The sequence below is a fragment of the Nelumbo nucifera genome, chromosome 3, assembly GCF_055504915.1.
Source record: "Nelumbo nucifera cultivar China Antique chromosome 3, China Antique-T2T, whole genome shotgun sequence".
Classification (NCBI taxonomy): Eukaryota; Viridiplantae; Streptophyta; class Magnoliopsida; order Proteales; family Nelumbonaceae; genus Nelumbo; species Nelumbo nucifera.
The window spans coordinates 5,678,149-5,694,554 of NC_142651.1; the positions used below are offsets into that span (position 1 = coordinate 5,678,149).

The following is a 16,406-nucleotide window of genomic DNA, read 5'->3' on the forward strand; positions in this document are numbered from 1 at the left end:
CGTGCGTGAGCATCGGATTGGATCGTTGGAGTGTGAGTTCGTTGAAATAGTAGGGTGAGGGTGAGGGTGAGGGTTGAGGGTCCCATAAAATATTCCGATTGTACCGTGACGCAGCCTCGTCGAATGGAGAGAGCTCAGGACTCGGGAATCGCGACTCTACAACTTCACTCGGGTCAGGCGACTCGACCCGAAGGACAATCCGGATTGGCTCCTCACATCACTTGCAGCCGCAGATTGGGAACATCTCCATACTTGACAATGGCGTGAGGAGCAAGAATACAAACACAAAGTCACAAACCGCTGGCTCTTTTAAGTTTTAGCCTCCTTTCAACAGATTAAATAATTGGACTAGTAATAGGTGATGTCTGTGAAGAAGACTCGATCGCCTCCATTTTTTTCAATTAATTTTAGGGTAAAAAACTAGATAATTTAAGAAGAAAGGTAGATGGATACATAGAGGAGGAGGAAGAGGGGGAGAAAGGTAGCAGATTTTGGCCGTCATGCTTACGGGAAAAAAAATACCGAGGCAAGTGATATGCCACATTAGCATGACATGTGGACCCACATGTATGGGGCTGACGTGGCATATCGTGATAGGCCTACAATTACTATTACGTGTAGGGTTTTTAAGTGTTGACTGTCAAAACGTGCCTCCCCAATATTCCATCCCTCTCCCCCCCCCCTTTCTCGCTCTGATTTTGCTTTTTGGTCATTCAAAAAGGTTCGCTTTTAGGTCCAACAACTGTTCAAGGCGTTCCAAGCAGACTGCAGAGAGCCTGCTGAAACTCTGAAAGGACAAAAATAATTAAATAAAAAAATCATAAAAAATAAAAACATGAAAACAAGGGGTGAGCGCCCAAAGAATGGATAAACAGTAGCTTTGTTGTTTCATTTTTCCAGGCCAAGAGGGAAGAGCTAAGTGGGGCCATCCTTGTCGATGGCCAAATCCCCAAATTAGATTTAGATTGTGAGAGAACTAATGTCATAAATAGTATACTACAAACTTTTGTTTGTAGGTTTGTTTATTAATTAATAACAATTATAATACTGTATAAGCTAGATGTTTGGACTTAGGCGTGCCGTTTTATTATGACTGCATATCGTTTTCCTCAACTTCTAAGTCCTGGGCTATGTCACTAAAGCAATCCTAAAAATGATTCGGATCAATAAATAATACGTCGTGCCGTCAAGAAGCTAATTCGATGCTCATGTGTGTTAGCTTGGCCGAGCCCACCGCGGGCTGGGAGGCTCAGCCCACTAATGCCTAACAGCATCAGCCACCGTAGGAGAGAGCCCTGTTGTCTTTATACGGAGCCAATCACGTGACGGTCAAACGTATCCATCAGGACCTGCAGCTTGACCTCGTATGGCTCTCATCCAAGGTGTTCATATTCACCTACCTCCAACATGCTCAAATATAAAAAGGAGGTAATTACCCCTTAAGGGGGATATGGAACAGAAAATTTCAACACCACTCACCCATTTACTCCCTACACCTACATTGTCTTCTTAACGTTTATTCAGGGAGATCTGGTGCATCCAAAGACTATCTCCAAGGCCTCTCCTGCACCTTCTCCTACTTTACACCTCGTACTAACTGGGGCGTCGAAGCCTCTGCCTCGAGTATTCGCCCGATGCCTCTGGCATTCCCTGTCTTGTAGTATCTCTAGTCACCAAGGACTTCACCTAGCCTACAGTCCTCGGCTACCATAGTCCTCGAAAGGAATATCTTGCCTCGGCTTGCGGTCCTCAGCTTCAGCCCACCTCTTCCGAGGCCTCGGGGTCCTCAGCCAACACTCAAAACTTGAAGAGTAAATTTACCTCATTGCCCTCAGTCAATCCGTGCGGCAACAGATGCAATGAACTAGATCCTATCATTCTTTCCTTCTTCTTTGTATGGACCAAAGACCTCATCTTCATTAGACCTGTTCATGGGCCGGGTGGTCCGACGGGCTGGCCCGGCACCCGGACGGGCTTGAACACGCATATGGGCCTGCGGGCTTAACCTCGGGCCAAAAAGCCCGGCCCGACCTATAACTAAACCTAAAAATCCTAGTCGAAGACCCCTTCTTTCTTTCACCTCTTTGCCTCTTTCCTTTCTTTTTCTAGTCGAACCATTCTTCTCCACATCCTCCACAGTTCTCATCCTCACACTCTCAGGCAGCCACACAACCGGCAAAGCGGCGAACGTTCACCGGCACAACAACTCCGGCGGTGAGTCCTCTCTCTCTCTCTCTCTCTCTCTCTCTCTAACGCGAATTAATCACTGTTAAACTTAAAATCGCATGTTGCAACTCACAAACCACAGCCACCGCGAACTCAGTTCCAGCGAACACAATCGGGCTTCGGGCTTTTTATCAGGGCCGGGCTCGGGCCCAAGTTGTAGGTCCGTTGGTCGCCTAACAAATTTTCATTAATGAAGAATAAAAGCCCAACCCGGCCCATGAACAGGTCTAATCTTCATAAACTTGTACGGTCGAGCATCAAGATAGAAAAATGTGAGTGAGACTGAGAAGGCGGGGAGGACGTTTCGTTTTGTTAAGTAGGGGGGTCACCGGGTCAGTTTATTTTGATAAAAGGGTGGGCATATTTGTCTTTTCATTGGGGATTCCATTTCCAGCTTCCCTCGTTATAGTCCCTCAGTCCTCTCCTGTTTTTTAGTTCCTTCAAACAATCGTCGATATTCGGTCAATATTCCAGATTACCAACGAGAAATATCTCGCCGAGATGCCCTTAATAAAGCAAGTTGAAATAGAAAGGGTGTCAAAGGCAAACCTCAATTATCTTTCTTTGCTTAAATTGTAAACCTCCGATTAGTAGTTGATTGAACCCAACGCCAACCAACCGATCAAGTTGCGATTGAGATTAGTTTTTATTTCAAGCGCAACAGATTGAATCATCACCAAGGGAGTCATGTAATTGGGGCATGGATTTAATGCTTTGAGTTTGTAGGCAGTTTGGTTCAAGGAGGGGAAGAAGAAGAATAAGGGTGCAGCAAGGAAGAGATGGGTGTGTGTGTGGTTGAAATCTTAAAGTTGAATGTAGGTAAGGTGTTCGAACATATTCCTGAGTGACCCACCTCTTCAAGGTTTACTTCCTTACGCTACCTACGAGTCCTGTCCTGCTTCACCATTTATACAACTACCCAACAAGAATATTGTGTTGGCTTAGATGATGGGCAGCTCTACGGCTCTACCTAAAATTCCTTTGGCTTTTAAGTTTGGAATGTAGACTTATTGAACGGTTAATTGAAAAGGCAAAACATTTGGTTTTCTTAGACAGTTAGACCTATAAGAAATAATTAAAAAGAGAGGAGCTTTTCTCAGTTCCTCTCCAAGTAAACGAATGATATCATTTTTTTATGGGGCCCCCTCTGGTTCTTATGGTAAGCTTCTTATGGCCTTACCCCAAGAAAGGCAATTCTTTTCAAAAGAACATAATTGAACGAACAAAGATGCATCAAGTATAATGAGAAACCAAGGAGTTCAATGGTTAACCTGTATGGCATCTCGGAGCTAAACTACAGCTGATTCTTTACCTTTGACAAAAAATGGTAAAAGTAAAATCCATTCTGCTTAGGCAGTGAGATATTGAATACTTGAATACCACCATTGTCAAGCAGATCATAGCAAAGATTAAATCATGGCACATACTGGACCCAAATTCCATCACCAATTACCATTAGATTGATGAAATACTTATATTTCTAGAGGAAATCGAGCAAGGTTTAGCTGCTGTTCAGCAGGCTGTGGAACCAATGAAAAGGTTCTACGCCAGTATTTAAAATACATGGGGCCTGCATCTTTTACAGTGGGGCCCATGAATTTATTACTGGCGTGGAACCGAGTCATTGGTTTCACAGCCCACTAAACGGCTAAAGCGTTCAGTTCAGCAAATCCAAATTCATATTAGGATATCATTCATTCATTCATTTTCTCTTTTACATATTTGGGAAAGCCTCACTGATAAACTGGACGGAGCAAGATCATTTACTATTTTTTTATAGGCGAACCCTAAAATTCCTAGCTACGATTACAAGGAGGGTGAGATCCATACATAGCCGTGTGTTTGCCTGTAACCGGCTTTTGACAGCAGCACATCTGCTTCTACTGGACCACGGCTACCTGGTTTGTATGGAAGTGGCTTCAGCTCTCCATCATCAATTCTGTGCAGCAATGGAGTGAAAATCTCCCATGCGGCCTGTAGACCACAACATCACATTAGTAAAATTTTAAGCCGAGATTGTATATATAGGAGGAGATTTCAAGCCAAGCGTGGGAGGTTCTTACCTTCAACTCATCTCTGCGAACAAAATGCTGCTGATCACCTCGTATTCTGCAAAAAGAATCCGAGCCAAATTCATTGTGACAAAAGATGTAGTTGTGATGTCAATGGTCATTTTCATGGACAGTAACTCTCCTATATTTCTAATACTCCAAAAAATAAAATAAATTTATTATATAGTAACAGCTCAAAATATATGTACTTTATGAACACTATGGGTACACATAAGCATATTTAGAAGATACAAGGATTTGGTAGCATACGTGTCAAGAATTAACCGTTCATAAGCCTCAGGAATTGTAACTCCTTGGTAACGCTGCCCATAAGACAAGTCTAGTTCACTTAGTATGGTTGACATTTCCAGTCCCGGTTGCTTGACCTGCAAGATGAAGATCAAAGATGATAAAGGAGCATTCAAAGAGGTCAAACACGATAATTCTTGGTATTGGTGAACAGACAAATTTCTGATTGATGGGAAACCAATTCTCTCTGTAGTTTCCATAGATGTTATTCTTCGTAAGATAAAACCATATCATGGTGGTTAGTTTGAGAAAGCCCTATTTCTTATTATGGTGACACACCCCTAATTAATAGGACAAATATTTGAGAAGAATACCATACACAATTTATTTTCATTATCATATAAGTAAGGTAACTTGGTCACCGAGGATGTGCCCAAATTAGCTCCCCAAAATGGTAATTGAGTGTTGTTACCAGTTGATAACAACATAATGAAGTTACAGGTAATCAATTTGTACTATCACATGTTTTCGAGGAGTGGTATGATTTGAGTGTAAATACATATCATATCTTAAATTCAAGTGTCATGTATCATTCTTTCATTGAATAGAAATGCAAAAAAGTATTTACAAAGGCATGTCAAAGTCGGGAAAGGCTTGGCTGTTTGGAAAAACACAGCAGGGGCTGTTTTGAAGCTTCCTGCACATGGCACATTACCCCACTTAGTCCTTAATTTATCTTTTTAATTAAAAGAATATTGATTGAAATTACTCTTTTACCCCACACCCATGCTGATGTGTCATGCGCAAGAAGCTCCAATACAGCCAAGCTTTTCTCAGTCAGTTCAGTTAATGTAGTTTTTCAAAGGTGGATCACTCCAATTGAAGATTACTGAAGAGCTATACTAAAAGCCTCATACCTAAGATGATGGACGAACCATCAGTAAATAAACATGTGAAAGGAACATTTCCTCGGATATAACTGTCAACCAGCCCAGCTGAGCTTAACATTATCCATATCCAGCTCAAGTCAGGTTCCTGATAGCCTAAGATTAGGGGTCAGAGCTTGGCTCCTCGAGGTTTTAATGGGGCCTGGTTCACCTAAGTACCTAACTGATAATAAGCCTACTTCAGATATTTGCAAGCCCACCAACCCAGTTCTTGAAGTCACCAGAAATAATAACAATAAAATAATATAAACTAATGTTTCAAAAACTAGAACAGTCCATCCAGTTGAATCAATCAAATCAGAACTCGAGCCTTATTGTTCAAGAATAATCAGCCAGTTCTGGTGGTTTGAAGCTAAGCATGGAATTAGACCACCTTACAAAGCAAGGTCTGCTCCAGTTTTCAGGACATTGATAATAAGAACGACAATAAAATTAATGGCAATGAAGAACTATTAAGGTCATGTTTGGTTCACTGCTCTGGGCCTCATTCTTTTAATTCTTTTTTTTTTTTGAAAAATCTCATTATTTTAATTATTGCTCATTCTGGGCAAGAATGAGCAAGAACGAATAACATTAGAGTGTTTGGTTACAAAATTTTTGCCATGGGCCACATTCTTTTTAGAATGAAAAATCAGCCCATATCACAAAAATTGAGGTAGCCTGCAGCATGAAAAATAATCATGCCTCATCTTGCTCATTTTCATTCTTTGAGGAAACTCTGCCTACAAAATTGTTGCCATAGATGTGTACTAGCGGACTACCATGGAAGTACTTTTACGAAAGAACTTTTATAAAAGTATTTTTACACGAAAGCACTTTTATGAAAGTACTTTACGAAAACACTTCAACAAAAACACTTCTATGAAAGCACTTTTATAAAAGTACTTTTATGGAAGTACTTTTATAAGAGCACCTTCACGAAAGTACATTTAAAAAGTACTTTTCCAAAAGCACTTTTGCTAAAGCACTTTTATCAAAGTATTTTTATGAAAGCATTTTTAAAAAAGTACTTTTCAAAAGCACTTTTACATATGGCACTTGTCAGTCTGAAAAGATTTCATTTTTAGGAAAAAAAGTGTTAGGTTCATAGCAATATTTTCTCATTCTACTTATTTTTACCCATTTTTGTCCATTTTAGAATTTCATCTTGGATAAGAATGAGAATCAAACCAAACATGGCCTATCTATAGTAAAAGCAATCCTAGAAAAAGCAGAAACAGAACAAGCTTAGATGAGACATGTTTAGTACACAGGCTTTGCTCATAATGAGCTCAGCTTGAAAGAAATTTGAAGTGTACTGAAAAATGGTATCCACCACTAAAGCCACAATTAAAAATTTCATCAAGCATAGTGAAGATGCACATGTTTTTCAACAGAATATGCAATACTTTCTTTTCTTTCCTTTCGTTCTTTTCTTTTTCTTTTTCTTTTTCTTTTTCTTTTTCTTTTTCTTTTTTTTTTGTGAAAAAGGAGAATACCGGAATACAATTATAAGTTCATAGAAAAGAGGGAGCCTACTTATCAAAAAAGAAAAGAGTACAAATCTAATGGAATCTGAGCATATCCTGCCAAGGCTTCCATGCAGCAAGTATCAGAAAATTTTACCTTAAGGCTGCGTTTGGTTGCAGTGCAAATAAATTTGCACTGATGCAAAACTATGGCAGTACAAATGATTTGGGTGTAAAATCTGATTTTCTTTTGTTTCAAATTTTACTTTATTTTTTGTTTGATTGCAGTAAAAATGAAGTAAAAGAATATCTGAAACAGAATGAAGTAGAACCCAAAACAAAATTAGACCAAAATTTGCATTCTTTTCATTTGCACTCCCATGCATTTGTATTGGTGCAAAAAAGATTGTACTGCAACCAAACGGAGCCTAAGGCTCAGTTTGGAAGGAGTGCAAATACAAATATGTAGAGTACAAAACCTTGTATTTTGTATGTATTTACACTGTACATATGTGTAATTGTACTCTTCCCAAACTGAGCCTAAAGAACAAAGGGAGCTTTACAGGCAACTACTATAAAGAAGGTGAAGCGGTAAATTTGTATGTAATATAAAAATACTCACTGTAAGTTTCATGTACATGGCCTCTGAAGGTTGCAAGCGTATTACAAATTCATTTCTGCCCTGTCTTTTACCTATGCAAGATAAAAAATGGTGTGGATTACAAGAAGAATTGTGAACTTTAAAATTTGAAAGATAGTCCAGATATGCGAATAACAATAGGAAAACAGATTTATCACTATCAGATGACATGGATCATGAAAAAGCCATTACACTGATAGTAAAACATTTTGATTCATTAATTGATGTTGAAACTTTGCATATTGAGATCTTTGGCCTTGTCAACAAACAACCTAGATATGCATGGCTTAAAATTACATGAATTGTAAACTTAAAAAATTAGAACATGATCCAGATATGCAAAGAACAATAGGAAAACAGGTTTATCAGATGGTATGGATAATAAAGGAGCTATTACACTGATGGTAACATATTTGAATTCATCAATAAATGTTGAAATTTTTCATATTGAGATATTTGTCTTTGTCAACAAAAAACCTATTTGTGCATGGTTAAAGTTACAAGAATGCTCCTTTTATGCTTGAAGGACTGATAAGTATAGGATTACCATGTAGACTTGCCCATATTATGGGTAGATATAAATGGATCAAAATCACAATACTCACTGAACAATGGAGAAATAGATTCTCATGTGATTTGCATGTTGTAACAGATGATTACTGATTTAGAGAACTTGAGAGTGTTTGATGAACAGAAGAAAAACAATTAGATGGACTTCACTTGGAGTAAGAAAGAATGACTTGTATCGTACATCTAAAGATATCTCCTGGAACATCCTTAAATTGAACACGAATTTCTGCCTTTCTTGAATTTAATGCCTTTCCTGCCTTGAGTATAAAAGGAACACCTGCATTAGGAAGTAAGAATTTGCATGTAATGACCAATATGTGGCAAAACATAAGAGTTAAGTATTTATAATCTAATATTATGGTTATGTTAATCTAGTGCAAAGGAATACATAGACATTCTACATCTGAAATATGAGGGCAGAATTGCAGTTTATAGGTTCAAATTTCTGCTATTCTCTTTTGCTTCTGATAAGATTTGACAAAAATTTATTAAGAATAACTGAAGAAATAATGGAAAATTCAAGAAAGGAAAATCTATTAGACCTTCCCATCTTTCATTGTCAATTCGCAGAACCACAGTTGCAAAAGTTGGGGTATTTGAACTGTCAGGTACTGTTGGGTCATCTCTGTAGCCCTCATACTGTCCAAGAACAACTTCCTCAGATTTTATAGGTAGGACTGATTGAAGTACCTGAAATTTCATGTCATAATCATCAAATGGTCCATGCAATGGGCATATGTGAGATACGTAACATAAAATTCTGAAGAAAGCAATAAGAACTTCTGAAGTGTTCTTTGACTATAGGTTATAAAAGTAATAGTCCTATGAATCAAAGATATAATTAGGCTGTCTTTTAATTGTCCCAACAAAGCAACTTTTTTTTTATTTGAAAGAAAAAAGAACACTTGGTAACCACCCGATCAAAAAGCAACATAATCCAATTTTCTTGTTTTTGGTTAAAGTCAAAAAAATTGGCTTTGACTCAAAGCACAATAGTTGCTTCTACTGGAAACAGTTATTAGCAAATAGGGTAAAAGTTTCTGATGGTTTCATACGTGACAGTAAATAATAAATTGAGTTTATTATATTTGAAGTAGGATGAATTAAAATCTGGAATCAAGTGGATCCCACAAAGTTTTTTTTTTTCTGAGATAGTGCTACTAAATTTATTTTTTGTTTTTCTCTCCAAAAGTATAAAATTTTTTACAGCTTACCAAACTCAATTTGGTCTGATTATCTGCAATGGATTAAACATTTCGCTTATGCTTTTTCTTAGGTGTTCAATTGAGCACTTAAGAAAAAGCAAATCCAGAAGAGGAATGGGTCTTGTAATCTATTATTCCTGGTCAAGATATTTTTCCATGACAAGGAAATGAGTGGGAACTTTTGAACAACTATTGGAAATATGGATTTTGTAGATAAGATGAGAAATGGAAATGAAACTTGTAAACCAATTATGTTCGATACCTTCACTTTCTCATCTCTAATGTGCTCAGGTCTAAGAGAAACAGGTTTCTCCATGGCAACCAAGCAGAGAACCTACAATTGATGGGAAACAACAAGCATGTGACTTGACAGACACCAAAAAGAAACTTTTAGATTTAAGTTTCACACTGCAACTGAATATTACCAATTTATAATAGAAAAAGAGTCATTTTCAGAATAATGGCTAAGAAAGGATCCTAGAGTTACCTGCAACAGATGATTTTGAAAGATATCACGTATTATTCTGCAAAACAGCAAAAATGTTTACTTGTTAATTGAATGGGAGTACACAATCCAACAGCACAATAAGGGTTAAAATCTTTGAGAAAAATGAATCTGCCTGAATTGAAATACAGAAATCCCAAAAGTACAACAATGAATCATTTATTATAAAGAATAAATGTATGCTTGTATTGATTCCCGATTTCCATGGAAGTACAAATATTGTGAAGTTAATAAGGGTGCTGACATCTTAGCTACGGAATGTGATTCCTTTTCTAGTAATGTGCTCACAACAGGTGATGGTTTACCTATAAAGCAAACAGTTCTATTTTACTTTGTTTAATTATTATTGTTTCTTGGAGAAGGTGGAACAACTGTGACTATCAAGTGCTTTTGACAGTAGATATTTTCTTTAAAAAGTAAGCAAAAACCAAGAATTGCACACTCTGAAACTTGCAAGGATGTCACAAGAATCCAGAGCACATACCCGTACTCATCAAAATATCCACCACGTCCTTCTGTTCCAAAATCCTCTCTGAAGACGATCTGCCAAAATGAATGTAGATATTGAAATTTCTTAATAACTGCAGTTCACAATATAGTGGTCAGTTATGTTCAGGAAAGAGATTAGTTTCCTTTTGACCTGGCACTCAATTATGAATGTCAACATTCACAGATTTAGTTGTAAAGCTTGTGTAAATTGGAACTAATGTATGATGTATGCTTTGTAAGTGGTTTTGAATTTCCCATTCAAGAATAAGTTCTCTGGCCTTCCATTAATTGAAGCAAATATGGTCTTATTTGAAAGGCCCGTGGTGAGGTAAATATGGTCTTACCCCTTTACTGAACACCTTGTTCAGATGGACTCCTATATCATATAATTCTTTGGTTGATGCACTTGCCAGAGATGGAGCAGGGAGGCAGGCCCTTGACTGGAGGGCTCCTGGACCAGGGATTCATATATAGATTTGTTTTGTATTCTGAGATAGTTTTTCCACTTCTACTCTTCACATTCCCTTTATCTGAAGCTGTTTCATTCCCTACTATTACTTTTTGATAATGGGGTTCCCCTATTTTATATTAATGAAATCTCTCTGATCATCAAGTAAGATAAATAATTGTATATGCTTTGCCAGTTATGGGTCATTTCAGGTCATGAAAATTCAGGAAGGAGTGGAATTCAAATCTAACTCCACCCTCATGATCTAAATACAGTCTAAATGATCTTCAAGTATATCAAAAACAGTTACCTAAAAGATATTTACCTGTATGTTATCAATGTTATCACGATTCCAGAGAGGCAAAAAGAAACGATTTGCAAAACGAAGGACAAGCTGCAAATGAGGAGATAGTAAAGATGCTGAGCATCAGTTGGGGTGGGGAGGAATAAAGTGGACCAACAGAAATTAAACCATTTAGGGCATATATTACCAAGTTCTGCACCAATTCCTTTCCCAAGTAGTGATCAATACGATAAAGCTGTGATTCGTCAAATAAATCACCAAGCTGAGTGCTGAGTTTCTCTGCAGATTCCAAATCCTTGCCAAAAGGTTTCTCAACAACAATGCGTGTCCAACCACCATGGTTATCTGAAAAAGATGGAAATAATCTTAATCCATAACAATATACTTTCATATGTTCTGAAACAGTATTATGGCAATCTAGTCTGTAGTATATTTAGGATAGCAATAAGTTGTCACAAATAACCTACGTATGTATGTAATTAAATCTGTAGACATATAAGCATGCATTTAGTTTTGTGTTTCTGTGATGTATAAAATAAATATAAATTCCGAAGAATAACTTAAGAGATATGATAATAATTTTTAAGATATAATGCTTCTCCAATTTTATCCCTTTTAAACTATACGAACTACATAAAGCCAACATCCTAACATGGAGCCAGAATTACACAAAAAACAAAAGCAATATAAATAGTCAATAGTCACCTTCAATGTGGATCATCAATCCAAATCAAAGATTTTCTGTCCATTACAGTTTTATTCCTTCTTCCTCTTTTCAGTGACTGGATTAATTAATAGTTAACTTATATGATGAGGTGGTAATAGGCATTCTAACTCAGCATGTCAGCATGAGGTGGCCATCATGCAATGAAGAGGAAGAAAAGAAAAAAAAAAGAGTGTTCCTAATATCCAAATTGCAGGTTGACACGAACATGGAATGTAATATAATGAATTTCAAGAGAATTTTATGCATTCATCTCCATAAGGAAGACTTACATTTATTCATGCAAAAGCGCCTGATCATCTTACAGACAGTTGGATACACCAATGGAGGAAGTGCAAGATAAAAAAGTCTTTGGGATGACCCTTCCTGAATGTTTTTTGAGATTTCGTGCTTTGAGATTTCTTTATCTAATAAACGGAACCTGTCCTCAGCATCATAAGAACCACTGACATATTTGATCTGCAAAAATTGAGAAAAGCACTTGGAAGTTAGTGTAGTAGTAAATAATTCATAAATGATAAGAGGATTATGTGCGGAGAAATATCCATCTTTACCAATTGCAAAAACTTTGATACATCTTCAGAGTGTGTGTGTGGAGGACCCCCTTTTCCATGGACAAGATATCTGCAGTTAACATATCAGCAGCAGTTGTCATATGCATTAAAACAAGCAGTAAAAAAGAATCAAAGAAATTAAGCAGAAAAGAGAAGAGCATAGACAAACAGGATATAGCAGTGTGTGTGTGTGTGTGTATGACCAAGTTCATAAAGAGCAGGTACTGATCTCCCATATCAGATTAAACCAGATTTGGTTTGTAATTTGATCAACATCCCTTAAATTAAGTGGATGCCAAACAATAAGATCAACAAGTGACTATAGTTCCCTTAAGTCAACCGAAGAGATCATTTCCCTACACAAAAACATCTAGAGTAAAATTTTCACATGTGATATACGTATCACCATGAAATAACTTTCCTTGTAGAAGAGAAACAAAGAAAGAATACCAGTTAAGCACAGATAAAATAGCATAAATAGAATATGGGATAAGAAAATTGCATAAACACCAGAGGTAAGAGATCTCACCCACGTATGCGGGCTCTCAACTCGTCATCTGAAATCTTGGTTCTAGCATATCCAAAAATATGAACACCACTTGATTGTAGGAAACCCTATGTAAAGCCAAAGTAAGATTAGTTCATGAACAGGAGAATCATGCACATAATTCGAATTTAACCTAGCAACCCTTCTAGAAATGATCCATCATTTTGTGGATTTGGACTTGCTTCCTGAACGAGTAGAGAAGATGGAACCTCTCAAAGTTAAGTAGGAATAGTGATAAGTTATGAGTATCGCTATGGCAGTCAGTGGAGGAAATTAATCATCCATGAGCATATTCCATAAAGAGTTTATTTAGTCATATTGTTTCCAAGAAGCGATTGCATGGGAATATTTATCTGGCTCACAATAAGCAATATAAATATTTGAGCTCTCAACTAAATGACATGGATAATGATACATGGAGAGACCCTAGTGAATGAGAAAAAGCAAGTATAATCCAACAAACCTGCCGGTACAGATTGAAAAGGGCTGGAAATGTCTTCTTTTTTGCAAGGTCACCAGAAGCACCAAGCACAATAATGGAGAGGCATCCAGTTTCCAGTTTATTAACGGAGTCTCTCCTATCTGAGAAGGAATCATTTCTCAAAGTAGGCCCCTTTTCCACGGAGGGAGCACTAGATGGCATCACGGGCATGGCGTCTTACAAGTATGCTGGTATGGTGAATGTTATCACCCGATCTGCATTGAATTTAATGTATACAGGCATTAGAGCCGTAAACTATTAGCTCCATTCCTCTATTATACATGAATGTATACAGAGAACATTGAAAGTAGAGAGGGCAGCAAAAGGAAAATGAATCTTAAAAGTGTTGAATTGGTAGGTAATTGGGCAATTGATACAAAGCAAAGAAAGAAAGTGAGATTATATATATATATATATATATATATATATTGGCGAAAATTTTCCTGGATTCATAATCGAACAGAGTCCATCATCTACCCATGTTCTAAATTAACTAAAGAACCAAGGTGACATAAAGTGAAAAGCTGAAACTAGGAACAGAGTAATTAAATATATATGTAATCCAGAATTCTGCAGTGAGCTGCAGAGTACTTTTCCCTAAAAACAACAGCACCGAAGAGCAGAGAAGAGTAACTGAGCTGCTTCAGAGTAAGGTACCTCTTGTGGCAATGCGATTTCCGAAGCAGAAGAGCTCCTGGATTTGTTTCCTTTGTGTCACCGACTCCCGCTCTCACTACGAGAGTTCTTCGTGCCATGTGCTTATGTAGTATGTAGCCGCCCAAGTCGACGTGGTGCATGACGTAATCAAGCCATGTCTAAATGAAAATAAGTACTTTTTTGTCATTCTCTGGAAATAGATGGGCTGTTTATGACCTTTCCTCTTCCGCCTTTTTAATAGGATGCGACCCCATGTCTAGGATTCGAGTCACGGAAGGCAGACCTTGATGGATGTAGGGCTGCAAACGAAACGGATCGGATCGGAGCCGATATAGTCCAAATTTCATTTATTCATATTTGAATCCCAATCGGACTATATTTAACATTTGATAAGATGAGCTAAAAATAATTTTAATATTATATTTTATATTCTGATTTGAACTTAAATATATATGTTCATATATACTTCAAAGTTATATTGTATCTATCATTGAAGTTGATCTTAGAGTTATATTTTCACTAAATTATCATATGTTTAAATTTTATATAAGTAATTCCAATTCATTTTATTCATAAAAATAGGGGTGGATTCAAGCCAATCCAAGCTGAATATTTGGTTATTTGAGCTTGGCTCGCTAAAACTGTCTTAGGTTTGAGCTCAATCTGAGTTCGAGCTTGGCTCGGCTCGAGCTCGATCACAAGCTAAGTTTTTTTTCTAAAAAATAAAAAGTATATATATATATGTTATTTTACATAAAAAATTAAGAATTATAAAAATCATTTATTATTATACATATAAAAACTAAAAATATACATATAAATAATGTTTTTATTTTACATACAAAAAAAATAAGAATTATAAAAATTATTTACCATTATACATAAAAAATAAAAAATAATATAAAATATTATATATAATAAAAAATATTTATTATATATATGCATATGTATATGTATATGTATATGTATATGTCTGTATGTATATAATAAAAAAATATTTATTTATTATAGTAGGTTCATGAATCTCATGAGCCGAATTTCACTAAATTCAAGGTTGACTCAATTAACAAACAAGCCTACATTAGAGTCAAACTTGATTCAATGCTCAATTTAAATTAAACCGAACTGAACTTTTCACGAACCAAACTCGAATAATTCATGAAAAGCTCGAGTCGTGACCACCCTTATTTGCGGTCCTAAATTTGATGCCGAATTGCTGACTACCCGAACGAGTCGGATCTGCTACACACAACTCCACCCATAAGCCCCTGGAGATGTTCCCGATGCAAGTCTGTTGTATTTATAGCAGAAGATTCCGAATACAACACAAGAATTCCCTGCCCCTGCTATCGATGGGCGCGCATAATACATCATTTGAACCGTTGATTGGAACGATCACGGCAAGGAGCATCGACGGGGCCGAGACTGAGCGCAGTTGGATGACAGAATCTGATTTGACGAATTTCGCACATTGATTTACAAATTCAACAGTAAATTGAGAATTGGAATGGAGAAGACGTAGCAAATTGAGATTTGTTTTGTTAGGACTTTGGGGCGAAACTTGCCTGTCTTGACCAATGAGAATGGAGAGAGATAATCCTATCAGAGACATCCCTGCTACAAACTAGAAAGTAGAAGTAGAAACTTCCACTTGCTACGCCAATCAACCATTATCCATTATTCTTTTCTCCTAATCAGAGAAAATTAATGTATGCATATGCGACAATTAGATATGATCTCATGTGATGTGGTTATCAAAAAGAATTATTCTTTATCAATTAATTATTTACTATTTTGTATTTTGATCAGCTTTGTGATCCCTCCACTTTGGTCAGAGACAAATGTGGAATGGAAGGAACCTCTTTGTCCTTGGTGTTTGACACAATTGAACCAATCGACCACCCTACGCCAGCTTCCCGTTCAAAAGGAGTGCACCCCAACACGAAGTCCCGTTTCTACTTTCCAAACATGTTCTTGCGGCAAGGAAGTTCACCAAACCGCCGGTTTTACTCAACTCGAAAGAAAATTCCACCCATCCACCCAAAAATCAAAATGAATATTACTTTTATGACACCGGTTCATTGGTTATAATAGTAAGTCTCCCTACTATGCTTGATTTTTATGCAATAGTCATACATTAACTTCCTTCTCATCCTTCCTGCCTTTTTTATTTTTTCACTAACAACTTTTGGTTTCACACTGACCAAGGTTGTGTAACCAACTATAGAAATCCATAACATCACTCACCTTCTGCTCTTCTCACTATGAACCAAAGAACAAGAATGTAAAGCTGCAATATTGTCCATTATAAGAATCTACTGTCTAACAATATCACACTTAGTGTTAAGTCCACCCAAAAGT

The 16,406-nt window shown here is 36.9% G+C and overlaps 1 protein-coding gene across 1 annotated transcript; it reads right to left on the reverse strand.

The window, feature by feature from the left end:
- Positions 1-3,656: 3,656 nt before the first annotated feature.
- Positions 3,657-14,171, reverse strand: LOC104592969 (glucose-6-phosphate 1-dehydrogenase, cytoplasmic isoform-like). The gene is made up of 16 exons (XM_010252551.3): positions 14,046-14,171; positions 13,371-13,603; positions 12,890-12,975; positions 12,361-12,430; positions 12,079-12,265; positions 11,270-11,427; positions 11,104-11,172; positions 10,326-10,384; positions 9,824-9,860; positions 9,599-9,670; positions 8,674-8,821; positions 8,313-8,408; positions 7,544-7,614; positions 4,548-4,663; positions 4,290-4,335; positions 3,657-4,200 (listed from the first exon to the last, which is right to left on the reverse strand). The coding sequence occupies exons 2-16, from the start codon at positions 13,557-13,559 to the stop codon at positions 4,033-4,035; spliced, it is 1,572 nt and encodes a 523-aa protein (XP_010250853.1). The 5' UTR covers positions 13,560-13,603; positions 14,046-14,171; the 3' UTR covers positions 3,657-4,032.
- Between the last annotated feature and the right edge of the window lie 2,235 nt (positions 14,172-16,406).